We start from the raw sequence: 20,095 nt of genomic DNA on the forward strand, positions 1-20,095 counted from the left end.
ATGGCTGAGAACCCTGCATAAATTGCAGCACCATTTTTCCTTTATGAGCAAGAATATGTACATAAAGATTTAGAATATTAAGTCCTCCATGCATCTTGGGAGAACATAAATGGTGCACTGAAAGTAACCGTAAGCTTTTTTTGCGATGTTTAGAGCGCCAAAAGGCTTCCATAACCAGAGAGATGAAGGCTGAAAGATGCCCTTTGTTGAACATGATCAAGGGCAAATAAAACTGAATGTATGCCATAAGAATGGATTGAACTGACATGCAAAGGCCATATGGCCAGTTTCCAGTATTCAAGTTTCTTCTTCGGTTTTGCCAAGACCCAATCAGATTGTTGTCGGCGAGTTATAATCCAACCAAGAGGATAGCCCAAGTGACGAACTAGTTGATTTGGTTGAACAATTTCCCCAGGCCATAAGAGAGAATTCCATTCCTTGGAATGCAAAGGTAACAATTTGGATTTCTGAAAACTAACATGAGGTCCAGTAGCCAAACCAAAAAGAGAGAGTGCTTGCATGAGAGAGGATAAATCCTGCCGAGTATTCCTTGGAGTAAAAAAAGAATCATCAGCATATGCTTGAGCAATCAGTGTACCACTGCCGGGAATGTCCAAACCATGAAGCCTATCTATTGCCACCAGATGATCCATATACTGAAGCATGGGATGGGTAGCCATAGCATAAAGCAATGCACTAAGTGGACAGCCCTGACGAACTGAACACTGAGAAATATCTCCCGAGAGTATGTAAGTAGTCTTACTATCACTGTAAAGCCAAAAAATAATATTCTGCAGTTTTTGACCAAAACCCAAGACACGCATAGTCTGTGAAATGAAATCCCATTGAATTGTGTCAAAAGCTTTAGCAATGTCAACCTATAATAGTAAAACATCCTGCTCTATATATCTGGCATATTGTATACTGACATATGCATTAGCAATATTATCTGTAATATGCTGTCGAGGAACAAAACTATATTGAGCAGGATAAAGGCCATCATGCATATACCCTTTAATGCGATCAACTACCATCTTGGTGATGATCTTGTAAACAACAGGCATAAGGGTAATTGGCCTCCAATCAGCCAGGGATTCACATATATTCTTTTTCGGAATGAGCTTGACAATCCCTTTTTTCCAAGAGAGGCCGAAAATGGCTGAGCTCAGTTAAAGATTGGCGAGTCTGTTTTGCTTGAGCTACATTTGCCCGCAGAGTCTTCATATAATTCTTACCATAGGTATCTGATAACAGATTGCATGCGAGCAACAAAAGCATCCCAAGCATAATCTATATCAATAAGGCTTTGAGAGGAAAGAGGCTGACATGCATTAGAAACCATGTCTTTTTTGACATGGCAAGTGACCTTGATTGCATCTGAAATACATGTGAAGATACCATCATTAAAGCATGTATTAGAAACTCGCATAGCATATATGATTGTTCAGGACCTAGGGTAGCAATCCATATACACTGCAAAAACCTCATAGTGACTAGTTCACTGATCATAGAAGTCCCAAGGCAGATGTACCATTAGCAAGCAGTGCCTCGGGTGAAGCATACAATGTCACCAACCGACCTCTAGATATCTGAGCCTATCTGTAACAAAGAGACAGAGGCACTACCCCTCTCTTGAGCATCAAGCAATGCTTCAGACCTATGCTCTGCTGAGCCTGAACGAGCCACACTTGAAGTTGGCTCAAGCTATGAAGCTTCCAGGTAAATCTACAACAATTGAGGTGTATATGCCAGATCACCCTCGTCCAACTACTTCGCATACAATGGTAAATGATTCCAAAACTTCACCAGATAGAAACTTTACCTATACTTTCTTTCCTTATGTGCCAATACCTGCTCTGGAACTAAGATCTCATCAAGTCCCTCAACTTCTGGCACATCTCCTGGAAAAGTTTGAGAAGATTTACATTTGAATAATTATGAATCTTGCAAAGATCTGGTAGCTTCAAGCAGTAAGCTACACCACTGATATGTTACCATACGATGCAAGTCCTTACACAAGCATCCTCAACTTGTCACAAAGCTGGCCAAAGAAAGTCTCAACTGTTTTCACTAAAGTATCAGCACATCGATGCCCTGCACGCTAGGCCAAAACTGCTTGTAACACCAGAGACGACCATGCATATGAAGGAATCCATCTCTGAAAGTATAATGCAAATGCTGCTGTCCATTAGACAACTGATCATTGAGCCTTGCAAAATTCCCATCCTCTGCATACTAGTCCTTCATTGCATCCACCTTAGGACTCAACTAGTCTTGATGTTAGAGCTTTTTTTATCTGCTCAAAAGTTGATTTTGCTCTAGGTTTCCATGTGAAAATTTTGCTTTTCCTTGTATAAATCTCATGTAATGTCAAAGTTGTGCTTACATGGAAGTGTGATTTCCAGTTAAATAACTTATGAACTTAAATAATTCCACATAAAATACCGCAACTTTAAATGTATTCATACCACATACATCCACATAGCAACATAAGATAAAAGAGACAGAACCCGACGGAGAAGGAATGAGGCCGCTCCCCCTAACTGGGTAAACCCAATTGTATTTTTTAAATACTCGATGATGCTTAGCCTCACTAAAATGGTAGTATAGATTTTAGGACAAAACCCTGTCTAGGAAATCTAGAGTTCTAGACCAAGACTCAAATATAGGACTATTACAATTATGTTCCTTTCCAAATTGGGACTCATATATACGTATGATTGAGGATCATCCAAGAAAGTAACAACTGGCAGCCGCCGCTGGCCTAGTACGAAGTGCAGAAAGCCACATAAACTGTGTTGCTCCTCCTCCTTATCCCTTAAACACAGGAAACTCATATTCTACCCGTTAGGGTTAGTATAGAAACCTTAGACTCTAGAAATATCAATCTTTTCAACGCAGGCAAAACCCTATCTATCCAAAAAAAAAAAGCACAGGTTAGAGCTGAAATCAAACGCCTTCAAGATCAACCAAAAGCAAAAAATGATTTTGAAACAAGGCAATAGAAATAGCTCAACCATCAATTGCACCTTATAGACCAAAGGTTCGCTGCTAGAGAGAGAAGATATCTAAAGAGAGAAAACGTCTAGAGAGAGAATCATCTAGAGAGAGAGAGAGTCTTGCGAGAAGGCATCTAGAGAGAGAGAACGTCTAGAGAGAAAAAACAAAACCTGAAAATAAAGAAGCAATTGGTCAGAATAGAATACCCTGTTTGATCAGGATTTACGCACAGCAGAGGCTGAAATAGGGCGTTCAAGTCTGTAGCAATAGAGTCAAGAGACAGCAGGAAAAATAAGTAAGAGGATGGCTGAAAACAGTGCGATGAACAGAAGCAAGAGAGGCGGGAGGAATAGGTGATGTGCAACAACATGAGGAGCGGGTGAAATAGGCGATGGATGGGCAGCAGGAGCAGGTTGATAGATAGGCCATGGGTGGTAAACATAGGCCATGCTGGAGATGGCAAATTAAGACTGTATTGAAGATGGTAGATCGCACTGACGGTGATAGAGCCACATTGAAGGTGATTCAAGGCGATAGATCATGCTAAAGACGATAAGAGATCTGATGTCCGAAAAGGGTCACACTGAAGGTGAGAAGTGCTATACTGGAGATAGCAATGCATGGCGATCAGCCATGTAAAGAGAGTACTTTGAACCGCCTATGAAGATGTGCACACGGTAGCAGAAGATGTCCAACCGGGATGTGAAGTCCCGTCAGACTCACATAGAAGAATACATATGTGTGGTCTGTAAAAATGAGATCTCAAGCATGGTTGTGTAAAGTATCATATCCATTGGATATTGGTTCCATGGTTTGAAATGCATATTTCCTTGTTTTTTACCATGCATGATGCCTCGATGTAAACAAATATGCATTGATGCCTCTCATGTTCATCCAATATGAATTTTCTTTGTTGGGTATGATACTTTGAATAGGCCTTAAACTTACTTAATTTTTGGCTTAGGAAAATTATCATACCCATTTGATATCATTTTCATGGTTTGGAATGCATATTTATTGTTTTTTCTACTCTACGAATCTACCCTAAACCCTACATCCTAGATTTGAGATTCTAAACCCTTGACCCTAGAAACTAAAACTTAGGCCCTAAATACTAATCCCTAAGCCCTAATTCCTAAATCTTAAACCTACACACTAGTAAAAATAACGATTAAAAAAAATATGGCGGTGAGAGAGAGCCATTGTCACATGTAAAGTGAGCTCAACCCTAGAAATACCTCATGCACTACTCTATTCTATCTTTGAAGCCATCAAAAAGCTGCAACAAATTTAGTGCCCCTTCATCCCCAATAGGTTCTACCCTGGTCTCCCATATCACTGAAGTCTTCTCCTCCTCTGTCTCCGAGTGAACTAGACACGTCCAATCAACATGTCTCGTAGTCTTGCGTTGCTTTGTGGGCATAGTCTTCTTGATCACCAGGGCTACTTGCTTTGCTGATTCTCCTTTCGTTCTCTTGGTATTCACCATGAGGAAGCGTAGGGTATTGTACACGGACTCTCAAACAACACATTTCTAAGCCAACCTAAGGGCATGTACCAAGGTCTACCAAGATTTTGAATTGCAAAGGAAAGCAAGCTTTGATACATGTCAGAGTTGTGCTATAGCAAAAGCACAGTTTTTAGTTAATTACTTAACAAACTTAAAACTTCAAATAGCGATTAAACAAGGATTAACAATTACACTATCATTGAAAATTCACATGGGGAGTAGGTAATGAAGAAAATACATTGGCACTTGATGGGTGTGAATGAGATACACCCTCTACCTAGGCTAACCTATGCATATTTTCGTTATTTCAATGATGCAAGGCTTCAATTAGAATAGTAATACAGATCCTCAAACACAACCCAAGGTGCATCCAGAAAACCAGTAACACATAGAAGTGGAGCTGGCTAGTCTTGGAGATGTCTAGCTGCAAAATGGTCCAAAATTTCTATAGGTAAAGCCCAATCTCAGCAAAACACTAAGGCTGAGATGTATGAGTTCATTGTGCAGGAACCAACCTATTTCTCAAATTGTGAAACACAACATTTCATGTTAGAAATAGTTAGCTCTAGGAATTCTAGTTAGAAAATATCTAGAAATAAATATTTTCCAATTCAACTTAGGGAGGACTCTTAGAACATAGATTAAATAGGCTAGACGTAAGTAAATTTACCTCCCACGTGTGCTTATTTGTGAAAAATGAATTTTAGCATCATGAAATCAATTTGTGCAAAATAAGGAGTTGGATGACTGTAATATGTAAATAGCATGGCGAAGCAAGATACAAGGGAATTTTCTGCAAATTGTCAGGCTAAAAGGAGGCAAGACTTGACGCAGGGCATCGAGAGAAGAGCATCCCCTTCTTTCGCTACACGGTCAGTAATGCAAGGAGATTCTAGCTCAGTAGTAGAGGTTGGAGACCTTCCAGAGTTCCTCATTGGGAGGCATTTGATATCACTGCGGATTTGCTGAGGTGCTTCTGGAGGAGACTCTGGAAATCCCACAAGAATAGAAAGATCACGCTTTTCTTTTGGCTTTCTATCCATGGTGGGATTGTAGTGAACCTTTGGAGATCCAGATTTGAAGCCGACCCTACTTGCCCTCGTTGCCTCTCTGCTTTGGAGACGATTCGGCATTGCTTATGGGATTGCAGACAAGCGAGGATGATTTGGATGGGGGTAGCCAAGATTTTCAGTCACTTTGTGTACTCCCCATTCTTTATGACATGGGGCTCAGTGGCTTGGCTCTCTCTTACTGGGCCTCAGGTCTTTTATGAGAGACATGACTCTTCTTGGGCCATTTCGATTCGACATCGTCAAGTTGAGTTTTGTTCTTTGGATGTGGTACCACACCTTCCTTTTGCAGTGGTACATGCCTCTGTGGATACCTCTTGGGAGATATTGGCGGGCATAGCAGCCTGGCATATCTGGATAGCCAGATGCACAGAGGCATTGGAGGGAACTCAGGTTCATCCCTTGCACACATTGGCTAGTATCTGGATAGACAATCTGGATAGACACCATACATACTTTGATGGCCGTATGGACGAGCATGCAGGGAGACTCCCGTGCAGCCTCAACTAGGAGGGCTTCTTTCTTCAGGGAATGGAAGGATTCTCCTTTCTTCTCTGAGACTCTTATAGGGTTGAGGTGACACTTTCAGCCTTAGCCTTGGTTGTTTTCCACCTCATTTTGAGGGGGTTTATTTATCCTCATGGTTTCATGATGTATTCCGCTTTGAGCTTGCTCTCGCGGGTTTTTTCTTTTACTTAATAGAAGTCTCTTTCTTGAAAAAAAAAAAGAAAAAAAGGAGGCAAGACCAATCACAAATTATAATTTGCAAGCAGAGCTAATTGGGTCAGCGTTGAGCAGCGGAGAGACAAACCAAATTGCAATTCTACCAGAAGTTGTTTTGCTTCTGTGATTTGTCACCTAGCTTCGCCTCTTTGTTGTATCCTACTCCAAGGAAAATCACAATTAGGAGTGGAGCCTCCTGAATCATGAACAAGTGTAGGTACTGATGGTAGGAAGCTAGAAGAGACTATGAAAACAATTGCAAATTCGTCAATTTAATGCTTTCTCGAATTGAAAGAGAAAGCCCTAAAAGTAGGTGAAGTGACTAAATTCGGTTTACAAATTTTGTAAATTGCAATATCTAATTAGATATTCTAGATTAGAATAATATTTAAGTACAAATACAACCTTAGACTTCCTAGGCGCATTACTTGACTAGACAATCAAAATTTACCCAAACTAGAACCATCAGTTATATTTCAATGTGGTGGGTGACAAAGCTACACTGAAGGTAGCATATATGGTGATCAGCCAGGATAAGAGGTAACCTCTAAATTGTAAATAACCATGTGTAAAGAATTTTAGAAAAGAACCGGCCGGGGCGTGAACACCCGTCACACAAGAAATCATGCAAAGAAACTCACGTGTGGTCAGTAGACATATGCGCATAAAAGAACAAATAAAGTAAAGGAAAATAATTTGTCCAAGAGTAATCTGTATATGTAATGTAGAAAAAGTGTAGGTATGTGGGTGTCTTCAAACAATCAAGGACACTAGGCCCTCTTTAGTGACAAAAGGAGGTAAAGTTTGGACATATCTTATGAGCTAAATGGTCTCATTTATGACTGAGTATGGGGAAGTAATATTGGGTCCTCTGAAAAGGCAAAATTTAATGGATAGAGCTGGTCTTTGTGCATCGAAATTTCTTAGCAAGGGAAGTCACAAAATGTATGGTAGGGCTTTGTAGAGGAAGCTAGCCTTTTGCTTCTTTTCTTGGTGTAAGAGCCAAGTTCTGGTGGAATTAGCTTTTTTTTCTTTCCTGAGAAAAGGAGTTAAGTAGCATTAAGTCATATGCGATCTGTTTTGCTTCTCAATGTCTTTGTAAGGAGGCTGGTAGGTTGTGTCAACGAGTTCTTTGATGATGCCTACTTTATCGCCAGTTAATGCTTAAAATCATGAATGGCTAGTTACTGCACTTCAAAGTTGGATGCCTTCAACAATACATTTTGATTAAAGAAATGCTTTGTTTCTTGACGCAGAATATGGACTTTTATTGCAAGAGTGATGATTGGTGTTTTGAATCAAGGTTAAAGAGAAGTCACTAATAGGGAATTCTATGAATAAGGCTGACTGTTATCATTCTGAAAGCAGCTTTTTATGGGCCTGAGCTTTGAGACCATATCATCGGTGGGTGCCAATGCAGCCATCATCCACTATGCCCCTGAACCGGATACATGTGCTGAAATGCAACCAGAGAGCATCTATCTTTGTGATTCAGGTGGACAGGTATGTTGGATTTTTTAAAATTTCAAATTTTGATCAATTGTTTAAAAGGAACCCAAAGAAATGTCAAAATAATGGAAATGATTTATCTGTAAAATGGGATTGTCGAAGGATCCTCAAGCCAGTCCACCAGAATCATTTTATATTGCATGAATATTAATTAGAATGTGCACTTCATGTCAGTATCTGGATGGAACCACAGATGTTACTCGAACAATGCACTTTGACAAACCCTCGGCCCATGAAAAATCATGCTATACGCAGGTAGAGTCATCACCTTTCCCTATTTTGCATGATTGTCGTTTTTTTTGCGAACATTGTTTTATTGATTTCAAAATGATTCTTTCCTTGGGACGAATAGGAACCTATAGGGACTGTCCAGAACTTAGGATTTAAATTAAGTAGAAAAACATCGGTTACTCCAGAAAGCACAACCTTATTTGCCCTGCTGCAATTGAGGTCCTGTCATTATTTGTAAGGACTTACGTTTATGCTGCACTTTTTCGCAGGTCCTTAAAGGTCACATAGCTTTGGATACAGCTGTTTTCCCAAATGGTACCAATGGTATGTTTTGCAAGAAGTTAAAACTTACTATTATTGACTGTTATTGACTGGTAATTGCATCAAGTCACATTGTGTAATCTGGGCAATGATGAGGCTACCCTCTTTTTGGTGTCATTGAAGTCACAATGGTAAGAAGCATAAGAGGCATGCCATAATAGGTATGTATGGTATAAGACTCTTACATTCGTAGAGGGGTAAGATTTGTATTTTTGGGGGGAGGAGAGTAGACTTTAAGAATATTTGAAGATATATACATATACCCATAGGAAACATAACCATCCAAGATAGACAGATGTAGATCCTTCCGACACGAGTAAGAGGCGAGCCTGAGAACTGAGTCTTATATATATATATATATATATATATATATCAAATCCATATATAAAAGGGGCTGCCACATGAATGCAGATAAGTCACAAAATGATAAACCAAAAACTTTTGACAGTCACTTAGTCATATCCAATGTCAAGGCTTAAATGGTTCTACATAGTAGAGCCACATAGGGCCATGGACTCCTTTAATAGGGAAGAGGCATCAAGAAATACCTCTAAGCCTCTTAATGCCCCTAATCATAAGGGAGGTGAGTGCTGGTGACTGACGTGTTCCTCTCCAGGACTCCTGTTTTGCACTCTTCGATTGTATATAATGTAGTTTTCCACTTTCATGGCGCAACGTCCAAGGGATGTTACCTATGCATCAGAGGCTTGGGATTCCCGTAGTAGTAGGGAAGGTTGATGTAGGTCCCAAGCTTGTACTCGCTGCATTGAAAAATTAGGGTGAACCTTTGAAATGGGTATATCCCTCTTTTCATTATCTTCATCTCCCACTCTTCTCTACTCCTTTTCCCCTTTTTTTTTTTTGGGGGGGGGGGGTAAAGAGGAATCTTGCCGAGTTCTCTTCCATGGTCCAAATTGTCAGGGCACTGCCTCTTTGCAAAATCTTGTGCTATGATATGCTTTTGGCTCTTGTACTCTCTCTCTCTCTCTCTCTCTCTCTCTCTCTCTCTCTCTCTCTCTCTCTAATTCCGATGATATGCTTTTGGCATCTTAGCTGTATTACGATGAGGCCACCTAGTTGGCGCATCGTTGATGATGTATTTTCCTTTCGGATGATTTTGTGTCCCATAGGCCATGTATGGCCTTCCGTGGACCTTTAATAAAATTTCTTTCTTTCTTTCTTTCTTTCTCTTTCTCTCTCTCTCTCTCTAATTCCACCATTTCTCTTCTTTTTTTTTTCCAAAGAAAGGAACCTTTTATTAATGCTTGAAAGACTTCATACAAAACAGCAGCCCTGAAGGTGCTGAGTATGGAAAAACCAGGAAAAAGCTGAAAGAAAAACCGGCCTGTTTTAGATAAACCCAGCTCACTGCCTAGGGAATCTTTGGTACTGGGGCTAACAGCCAAGTGGGGGACTATACAACCAGCGAATCCCTCGCGGAGTGAAGATGTAGAAGACTCCTGCAGGCCAAGCCTTGCAGAATCGAGCACGCCGCTCAATAGTCGCTCTAGAGCTGGAGTCCCACGCTCCCAGGTGGAGCGTAGAGTATAGATGATATCCTGCCAGATGGCGACCATGGTAGCCGAGGGTGGAACCTGATGCTCACCCATCATGAGACTGCAACGAGCCACCCAAATGTTCCATGTAGTGATACTGGCTACCACCTCCCAAACGTTGTTCTCCGGAGGAGAAAGGGGAGCTAGGCTATCAGGAGGGACTGCCTCATGGAGTGCTGTCCTCTGTATGATCCGACCCTATATCCGGTAGGCTGGGGAGACCTCATCGATCTGGAACGTGTGTCCTCCCTCTGTCAACCAGGCCACCATCCCCCAGGTGTAGTCCCTCTGAAGACTCTGCATGCGGGTCATGATCTTGAGGGCTCCCATCCATATCCTCGCTGCTCTACGGCAGCTCCAAAGGCAGTGCAGAATTGTCTCCAAGAAACCACTAGAGCAACAATGGCACTGCCCCTCCACTCACATTTGCTCCAACCACGGTCCGATGGGCAAGCCTCCGTGGGCGGCCAGCTAGCAGAAGTAGGATATCTTCCTCGGCCACAAACTGGACCATAACCGTGTCCAAAACTTGGAAAGGACATCCCGGGGCACTCTCTGGGTCACCCAATGCCGGTCCTTCGAGGGGGTCCACCTCGAAGAGTCCGTCTGAAGCTTCCTGCCAATCCGTGTGGTATAGGAAAAGAAGGGCGTCTCATCCATCTGCTCGGCAAGGCCGCCCTTGAAAGGCCAGAACCACTCTCTTGGATCCCACTGGACCTCCCTCAAGGGTCTATCCTCCCACAACTAGAGGCGCCATCTAGCGGCATCCTACTCCGAAATACTGGGAGGGTCAATGTGCCACTCCTTCCCCAAATGTCCCACCACTCTGATCATCTGCCAATGAATCCCATCAAGACTCCCATCCATCTCAAGGTCCCTCTCAGTGAGCGGATGGAGTAGGCCTCCAGGTCCTACACGGTAGAAGCCGGGGTGTGTGTTGCCTCTTTGCATCATTATCCTCAAAGTGACACCAGTCCGAGAAAACTGCCCCAGCCAAATGTTGTCCCTCCAAGCGTGAAGTCCCTCCCACTAGGACTCAAGGATGGCTAGGTCGATCTCTCTCATCTGCTGCCCTGTCCCTCGTAGATGCGCTACGGCGCCTCGCCTCGCCTCGCCTCGCCTCTAACTCCCTGGGTAATCTGCTCCATCTGCCAAAAGACTCGGCTGGGCCACTGTCCCTTTGTGCCCAACCAATGTGCGTCCGTTGTCCAAGCATACGTCCCTCCTGATCTCGGATCTCTGGGTGCCACATAAAGGGCTGACGCTCAAACTCCTCTCTGCATCTGGGCGGAGCACGAATGAGACCCTTTGCTAGTCTCTGCCAGACCTTGTGAAGGCTCTGCATCAAAGGGGAACCCTTCCCTGTAAGGGGAGCCTCTGAGAAGATCCACTTGTGTGAAGGCTGCCACTGTCCTCCGGTGTGTGCGGTGTTCCTGAGAAGCCCTCTCTGTAAGAGGAGCTTCCAAGGCTCTGCACCTGGAGTGAGGCCGCGAACAACCAACTTGCCCAAGAGGGATCTGCTTTGCATCTCCCGATCTATGATACCCAAGCCTCCCAGTGCCTGTGGCACGATCGTCGTCTGCCAAGCGACCTAGGCTGTGGCATGATCACCGTCTGCCAAGCGACCCGGTCTCTAGTATTCCGCGTGCCGTCCAATCCTGCCCAAAGGAAGTTTCGAACCAATCGTCGGAGCTGCCCAATGCATCCTTTGTGAAAGCACTAGTAGGAGGCGATATACTAGGCCATGGCGAGAAGGACCTGGTTTGCCACTAAGGCATGCTCTGCTAGGGAAAGCTTGGCCTAGCCACAGTAGAGAAGCTTGCGCCCCACACTCTCAAGGACCGGGGCAATCTGTTGCTTTGCTGTAATACCAATACCAACCTGGCAACCGAGCTATCTCGCTGTCTGGCCCCACGGTATCCATCTGAAGCCAAAATCACTCCCCCACTCACGGATCTCCTATGTCTCCTCATGGCCCGTGAAGAAACCTATAGACTTTGTCCAGTTGATCCACGCACCCGAGGCCTCGCAGTAGATAGCCATGGCACCCCTGACTCTCTCCAAATTGGCTGTGGTGCCCTCAACATACAAGGCCGTGTCATCTGCAAACTCAGAGTCAAGCAGTTCCTCCTCCTGTCAGGTTGGGAGCCTCAACCCTGTGAGGCCCGCCACCTGTGATCTCAAGTAGTAGCCCAAGGCCTCCTCCACGAACAAAAAGAGGAAGGGAGCAAGTGGGCAGCCCTGGCGGACCAAGCGCGAGAGAGGAAAGGCCTCGCCCGTGTGTCCTCCGATAAGCATCTGGCTAGAGCTCCCTGCATAGAGCACTGAAACTCCTTTGACCCATCTGTCTGAGAAACCCAATCTCTGCATAGTGCCCTCCAGGAAGGACCATTCCACCTTGTCATAGGCCTTCTCAAAATCCAAGAGAAGGATGGCCAACGGCTGTGACTCCTCCTTGAACCAATCCATTGCCTCCCAAAAAGTGAAGATGTTGTCCAAGATGCTGTGCTCCTAGACAAAACCCCGTCTGTGTGTCGTGGATGATGTCTGTAAGATGGGGCTGTAACCACAAGCTCAAGAACTTGGCGAGGATCTTGTAAGCAGTATCAAGCAGAGTGACCGGTCTCCATTGCCGGATGTCTGATCTATCTCCCCCTTTCGGGATCAAACAAATCCACCCCCTGCTCAAGGACTGAGGGAGGATGACCGTGTCGAAAATCTCCTGGCATGCTAGTCGGAAAGGGGTGGAGATAATCTTTCAGGAGTTCCGGAAGAAGGCCGGAGCCATCTTCGCCCATCTTCGCTAGGACACTTCTGGCTCAGTAGAGCCTTGAGGGCTTCCTAGAGCTCCTCATCCGTGAAAGGATCCTCTAGCCTGCTGCATAAATCCTGCAAGACTACTGCCAGAACGTGATAATACCAGTAGGAGTCATCCTCGCCGTTTGAAAAAGTTCGCTATAAAAACCTGTGGTCAGGTCTAATATCTCCAGCGGGTCAGTGTGCATGATGCCCTGCGGATCCTGGAGACGCTGCAGTTGTGTGCCTGCGGAGCGGGGCCTAGTGGTCTGGAAGAACTGCTTCGTCATCCTGTCCCCCTGTTGTACCCATCGAATCTCCTTGTCCTGAAGTTCAAGGCAAGCGCTCTCGAGCCTGTCTCTAAGCCACTGAGAACCTGGGTCCTGCTCCTTGAGCCGCTCTATGGAGGTGAGGTCCCTCCTCAAATCCCACTCACGATCGTGAAGCATCCTCCTTCGCCTAAGGGCGTGAGCATGTAGCTCCTCTGGATCGTATCGGCCACCCACGAGGCCCAACCCTCGCCCGGTGTCATCTCTGATTGCTCCCAAATCCCCACTATGACCTTCTGGATCTCCTGGTCCTGCAAGAGGTCCTCTAGGCTAATAGCTAGGTGGGAGGACTATACAACCAGCGAATCCCTTGTGGAGTGAATATGTAGAAAACTCCTGCAAGCCAAGCCTTTCAGAAACGAGCGTGCCTCGCGACAGTCGTCCTAGAGCTTGGGGTCCGGCGCTCCCAGGTGGAGCGCAAGGTGTAGATGATATCCTCCCAGGTGAAGCGGAGGGTGTAGATGATATCTTGCCAGATGGTGACCAAGGTAGCGGAGGGTGGAACCAGATGCTCACCCATCACCAGACTACAATGAGCAACCCAGATGTTCCATGTTGTGATACTGGCTACTACTTCCCACACGCTATTCTCCGGAGGAGAATGAGGATCTGGGCTATCAGGAGGGACCGCCTCATGGAGCTCTATCCTTTGAATGCTCTAACCCTGTATCCGGTAAGTTGGAGAGACGTCAGCACTCTGGAACGCATGTCCTCCCTCAATCAACCAAGCCACCATCTCCTAGGTGTAGTCCCTCTGAAGGCTTTGCATGCGGGTCATGATCTTGAGGGCTCCCATCTAGATCCTCATTGCGCTGCGACGACGGCTCCAGAGGTAGTACGAGATCGTCTCCAACAAACTAGAAGAGTAGCAGTGACACTGTCCCTCCACCCGCATCTGCTCCAACCACAGGCCTATGGGCAACCCTCCATGGGCGGACAGCCAAAAGAAGTAGGAGATCTTCCTCGGTCGCAAACTGGACTAGAGACGCGTCCAAAATATGGAACGCACCTCCTGGGGCACCTTCTGGGCTACCCAATGCCTCTCCCTCGAAGGTGTCCAAGTCGAAGAGTCCATCTAAATCCTCCTGCCAATCCGAGTGGTGTACGAAAAGCAGGGCACCTCGTCCACCTGCTCGTCGGCAAGGCCGATCCTGGAGGGTCAGAACCACTCTCCTGGATCCCACTAGACCTCCCTCAGGGTTGTACCTTCCCAAAGCTAGAGGCGCCATCTTGGGACATCCTGCTCTGGGATGCTAGGAGGATCAATATGCCACTCCTTCCCATATTGGTCCACCACTCTGATCATCTGCCAATGAATCCCATCGAGACTCCCGTCCATCTCTCGGTCTCTCTCAGTGAGTGCCTGGAGTAGGCTGCTAGGCCCTACACGGAAGAAGCAAGGCTGCGTAAGAAGCAAGGTTGTGTGCTGCCTCGCTGAATCATGATCCTTAGGGGGACCCCAATTTGAGAAAACTGACCTAACCATCTGCTGTCCATTCACACGTGGAGTCCCTCCTGCTAAGACTCGGGGATGGCTAGGTCAATCTCCCTCATACGCTGCATTGTCCCTCGCATATGCACTATGGCTCCAAGCCTCGCCTCTGCCTCCATGGGTAATCTGCTCCATCTACCAAAGGAACAAGCCGGGCCACTGTTCCACTGTGCCCATCCAATGTGAGTCCGCTATTTGAGCATACGTCCATCTTGATCCTTGATCTCCGGATGCCAGATGAGGGGCTGGCGCTCGAACTCTTCTTTGCAACGGGGCTGATCCTGGATGAGGCCCCCTGCTAATCTCTGCTAGACCCTATGGAGGCTCCTCATCATGGGGGAACCCTTTCCCATAAGGAGGGCCTCTGAGAAGATCCATTTGCGCATGGGGTGTTTCTGAGAAGCCCTCGCTACAAGAGGAGCTTCGAGGACTCTGTGCCAAGGGTTTGGCCGTGCACAACCAACATGTCCAAGAGGGCTGTGCTCTGCATCTTTGGATCTATGATGCCCAAGCCTCCCAATGCCTGCGACATGATCACCGTCTGCCAAGCGACCGAGCTCTAGTATTCCTCGTGTCGTCCGAACGTGCCTAGAAGAAATTTCGAACCAAACGTCGGAGCTGTCCAATGCACCCTATGTGAAAACACCGGCATGAGGCAATGTACCAGGCTGTGGTAAGAAGAATCTGGTTTACCACTAAGGCACGGCTACGGAGAGTTTGGCCGAGCTCCAGTAGAGAAGCTTGCGCCAAACACTCTCGAGGACCGAGGCAATCTACTGCTTTGCCGTAATATCAAAACCCACTTGGCATCCAAGGTATCTTGTTGTGTGGCCCCTCGGAATCCAAAGGCACTCCTCCATTCTCGAATCTCGTGTGTCTCCTTAGAGCATGTGAAGAAACCAATGGATTTTGTCCAATTGAGCCGTGCGCCCGAGGCCTTGCAGGAGATAGCCAAGGCTCCCTTGACTCTCTCAAGCTCGCTGTGGTGCCCTCTACATACAAGGGTGTGTCATCTGCAAACTCTGAGTCTAGCAGCTCCTCTTCCTGTCTGATTGGGAGTCTCAACCCTCTGAGGCCCGCTACTTGCGATCGCAAGTAGCAGCCCAATGCCTCTGCCACAAAAAGGAAAAGGAAATGAGCTAGGGAGCAGCACCGACAGACCAAGCTAGAGATGTCATGACAAGAGAAGTCACTAATTCGTGATTAGTAGACATTAAAACATTATTATATATATATCACCAATGGTGTAACATGTATATATGGACACCAACCGATTTGTTATGGCAGTGGATCATCTGAGTAGATAGGACTAGTTGAGCTAGAGCCACTGCTTCAGATGGCATCAAATTTGGACATGTGATACTTATTCTACTAATAAAAATGTGCACACACGTGTCTAGGTCCTAGGGGCAATAGGAAGGGAAGGGTGCATTAAGGTGCATTGAATGGTAGATGCATGGGTCATAGGATAAGGGTAGGTGTAAATGGGAAGATGGAACTTGAGTGATCTCAAGGGATATTAATGAAAGGGTATCGCCCTTTCATTGTGACCCTCACGTAGCATTCTCTATTCACCTTGCATTTATCCGCCATCTCTCACACACCTTGCATGTAGGTCGAAATAGAAAAAAGTACTCTCACGAGGGCGCTCTTCCCCATTGGAGGGCCAATCGGCATTCAAATTCCGCATGCATTGCACACATTTGCATTCTTGAGAAGGCTGGTTCTTTAGATTTGGTATCAGAGCTTCGATGATCCACTACCGGGATGAAAAGAGAAGGAGAAGAAGCGAGCACGAGAGAGGGCGCAAGCGTGCGAGACAGCAGCCAACGTGGAAGGGAGCCATACGAGAAGGTGGCGTACAGAGGAGACCAAACGGAAGGCATAGTGGGAGAGTGCCGCGGAAAGGCACGTGTGCGGAGAACCAGGCGGAAGGCAGTGTGTGTGAAACCATTGCACGGAACCCTGAAGAACTTTGCGTGAAAAAGGCCCTTGGCTGGAACCTGCGCGCGAAGACAGAGGGCTGCTGAACGCAGGAAAACAGGGCCGCGAGACTTCAAATTTTGGCCTGCTAAATGCAGGGAAAACATGGCCAACAGGCTTTGGAATTTGGAGGAAGGCTTGAATTTGGAACTCCTGAGGGAAGGGCTTTCTCTGATTTTTTTGGTCTTTGGATGAATAGACCCTTAAAACCCTTAAACCGTAAGGAAAAGAGAACCCCCCGTTCTCCCCAATGGGAAGTCGGATCGGAACAAGCTTTTAAGGGGGTGATCCACCCACCAAGTACCCCCTATAACGGTATCGAGAGCACCAACCCGCTCAAAACAAGTAGCCCAAATGGAGTGTACCAGTTTACAGTATAAAAACAAGGAAGAAAGGCTAAAAGAGAAGGAAGAAGAGGTCATTTGAAGTGGGTTTTTCGACACAAGCGAAGTGGGAGTCGGATAAGTACCACCAACTCTACAACACTTGACTTTTGATGTAAAATAAACCTCTTTTCTGAAATTACAGCAAGTCATTTTCTCTCTTGTATTACTAAAAGGAAAGAATGGAAGGAGAAGGGATATTTAATAATGAACTTGTCCGTTTTCCTCCCTACCAGAAGGAGATAGGGAGAGAACACCATTACCTCCTCCTAAAGAGGATAATGTAGATGAGAGTTACACACATATTGAGTATGATAACCCACGTATAGAATTACCTTCATCTCTCCTTCAAGAATCTCTTGATAGGGAGTTTTTCTTCAGAAATGAAGGGAGAAACGAGTTCATCCAAGAGCAAGGCATTGAGTTTACGCCTTTAACTCAAAATCCCGTACACATGGATTATAACTGCAAGAGGGAGAGAGGAGTCTCCCCTTGATAAGCTGGTTTCTTAGCTTAGTCATATGATTGAACAATCCATTATGACAAAATTAGGGACCAAGAGAGTGCTGAATTTTGGGAATGACGATTTAAGTACCCCCTCAAAGAGAGCTAAATTCCAACCCCGAGAGAGGATTGAATTCCCAAAGTATGATGGAGCAAGAGAGGCGGATAAAATCCTCAATTGGATTTGCCATTTTGAGCTATATTTTGCCCATCAAGATAAGACCGATCATGAGAAACTTGCTCTTGCCACACTGCATCTACAGAAGGATGCTTTGATGTGGTGGTCCTTATTACAAACCAGAAAAGAGCCTATTCTTCAATGTTCCAAATTTGTAGATGCTTAAGGCCACTTTCATGCCTCGGACCTCCAAGGCATGAAGAAGAATTAACCTTCCACTGGGAAAGGTTCATGCAATTCGATAACGAGAGTAATGCTGAATTTACAGCTAGGTTCTGGGAACTCTTTTTAGAGTTATCTGAGAAGAGCGAGGATGATAGAAGGAAGAAGTATTTAGCAGCCCTAACCTCGAAAGTGAGGTATGAGGTTGAAATGTTCAATCCAACCACCTTAAAAGACCTCACTAAATTGGCTGAGATTGATGAGAGGAAATTGAATCCTCTTAAACCCTTCAACAAAGGAAAGGAGAAAGCTATTGTACAAAAACAACCAATCACGTCCTGGATGGATACCATTTTCTTCCACTGACGATGAGAAGAAAAAGCTAATTAAGGAGGGTAAATGTTTCGGATGTAAGAAACATAAGCCAGGGCATTCATTGTGAGAATGGGAGAGAGAGAGCAAAGGTGAGAACAAGAGCAGGAGAGTGTGAGAGCTGAAAATGTAGTTGCAATGAGATGAGAGTGTTACAACTGAATGGAGTGATGGGTTTTGTCTAAGTGACAAAACCTTATCACTTCACTAACCATAGTTAGTGAACTAACTGTGGTTAGGGGGAAAAACCGCTAAGTGAGGGAAAAGTGCCCCTAACCTACTTATTACATTACATTGGTCACTACTAAATTATAGCAATAATTCTAACCCCCTGCAGTGCCAATGTCATGTACAAGGAAATGATCGATCACCACAAGGAGATAAGTTCAGGGCACTGTGAAATGCCTCAAACTTTTCACGTGGAAGTGCTTTGGTGAAAATGTCTGCAACATTGTCATGTGTTGACACATAGATCATGCTGATCTCTCCTGCATGCAACTTCTCTCTGACGTAGTGATAGTGAACCTCAATGTGCTTCGTGCGAGCATGAAACACAGGATTCTTTGCCATGCAATAGCACTCTGACTATCAGTGAGAATTGGAGAAGGACCCTCCAGTGAAAGATGAAGATCAGCAAATAAACGACGCAGCCAAACACATTCAACTGTCGCTGTGAAAGCTGCCCTGTACTCAGCTTTACATGAAGAGGTAGCCACTGTAGATTGTTTCTTGCTCAACCAAGAAATACAAGCTTTCCCCAGAAAGAAACAATTGCCACTTGTGGACTGCCTAGTGTCATAATCTCCAGCCCAATCTGAGTCACTGTAGGCATGCATCTGCAAGTCACCCCCGCTGGGAAACATCAAGCCAAAAGACTTGGTACCTTGCAAATAACAGAAGATGCGTTTTACAGCCTGCCAATGCATAGTCTTTGGGCTGTGCATATATCTGCTCACCTGAGAAACCGCAAACTGAATGTCAGGTCGTGTATTGCAGAGATAAATGAGGCATCCAACAGCCTGACTGTAGAGTGTGACATCAAATGATTCACCTGCTTCATGCATTGTAAGCTTTAGCCCCGGCTTCATGGGAGTAGCTATGGGCTTACAATCCTGCATGTTGAATTTGTCCAAGAGTTTTTGCACATACTTGGATTGAGACATATCGATGCCACTTTGCTCTTGAGTGAACTGGATCCCCAAATAAAAGTGTAGCAGCCCCAAATCTGACATGTCAAAAGTGGTATGCAATTCAGCTTTAAAATCTGCAATATTATCTTTATTTGACCCTGTGAGCAGTAAGTCATCTACATAAAGAATGATGACTAAAATATCCCCCCCATCCTTCTTGATGTAGAGGGTGCTTTCAGTTGGATTGTTGTGCAGCCATGACTGAAAGAGTCAGGAGATGTAAAACAATAGGGCGACACATTTATGTGGATGTTCTCATGTGAGAAACTCTCCATGCACACACACACACACACACACACAGAGGTGTATTAATGTGTTCAAGACAGGCCTATGAGACAAAGTACAATCAGCAAGATAGCTTGTCCAAGCCGCCATGGGCTAAAGCAAAGGGCTCACTAAGGCCCTTGCTGAGTGAGAGAGAGAAAGAACGAAAGAAAGAAAGATATATTAATGTCTACAGGAGGCCGCCATGGGCTAAAGCAAAGGGCTCACTAAGGCCCTTGCTGAGTGAGAGAGAGAAAGAACGAAAGAAAGAAAGATATATTAATGTCTACAGGAGGCCTTGCAGGCCTATGGAACCTATGAGACAAAGTATGGAATCAAGTAACTCATACAGACCACTGTGGGCTAGGCCAAAGGGCTCATTAAGGCCCTTACCGAGTACTAAAATGCTATACTAGTACAAAATAGCAAAAAGTAGCAAAATTTTATGTAGATGACATGCTGCTTGCTGCTCACAGGGTCAAATGAGGATATAATTGCAGATTTCAAAGCTGAGTTGAAAGC

At 45.2% G+C, this 20,095-nt stretch overlaps 1 protein-coding gene across 2 annotated transcripts in view; it reads left to right on the forward strand.

Moving 5' to 3' along the window:
* The window catches only part of APP1 (aminopeptidase P1), an 89,872-nt gene that overhangs the window by 48,088 nt on the left and 21,689 nt on the right, over positions 1-20,095 (forward strand). For both annotated transcript variants that reach the window (XM_087373828.1, XM_087373827.1), the window contains exons 10-12: positions 7,672-7,806; positions 7,987-8,067; positions 8,313-8,367. In XM_087373828.1, coding sequence (XP_087229954.1) covers positions 7,672-7,806; positions 7,987-8,067; positions 8,313-8,367 — 271 coding nt within the window. The remainder of the gene's footprint in view (positions 1-7,671; positions 7,807-7,986; positions 8,068-8,312; positions 8,368-20,095) is intronic.

Source organism: Dipteris shenzhenensis, chromosome 4 (assembly GCF_047967505.1).
Source record: "Dipteris shenzhenensis isolate YYH24624 ecotype China chromosome 4, Dip_SZ_1.0, whole genome shotgun sequence".
Classification (NCBI taxonomy): Eukaryota; Viridiplantae; Streptophyta; class Polypodiopsida; order Gleicheniales; family Dipteridaceae; genus Dipteris; species Dipteris shenzhenensis.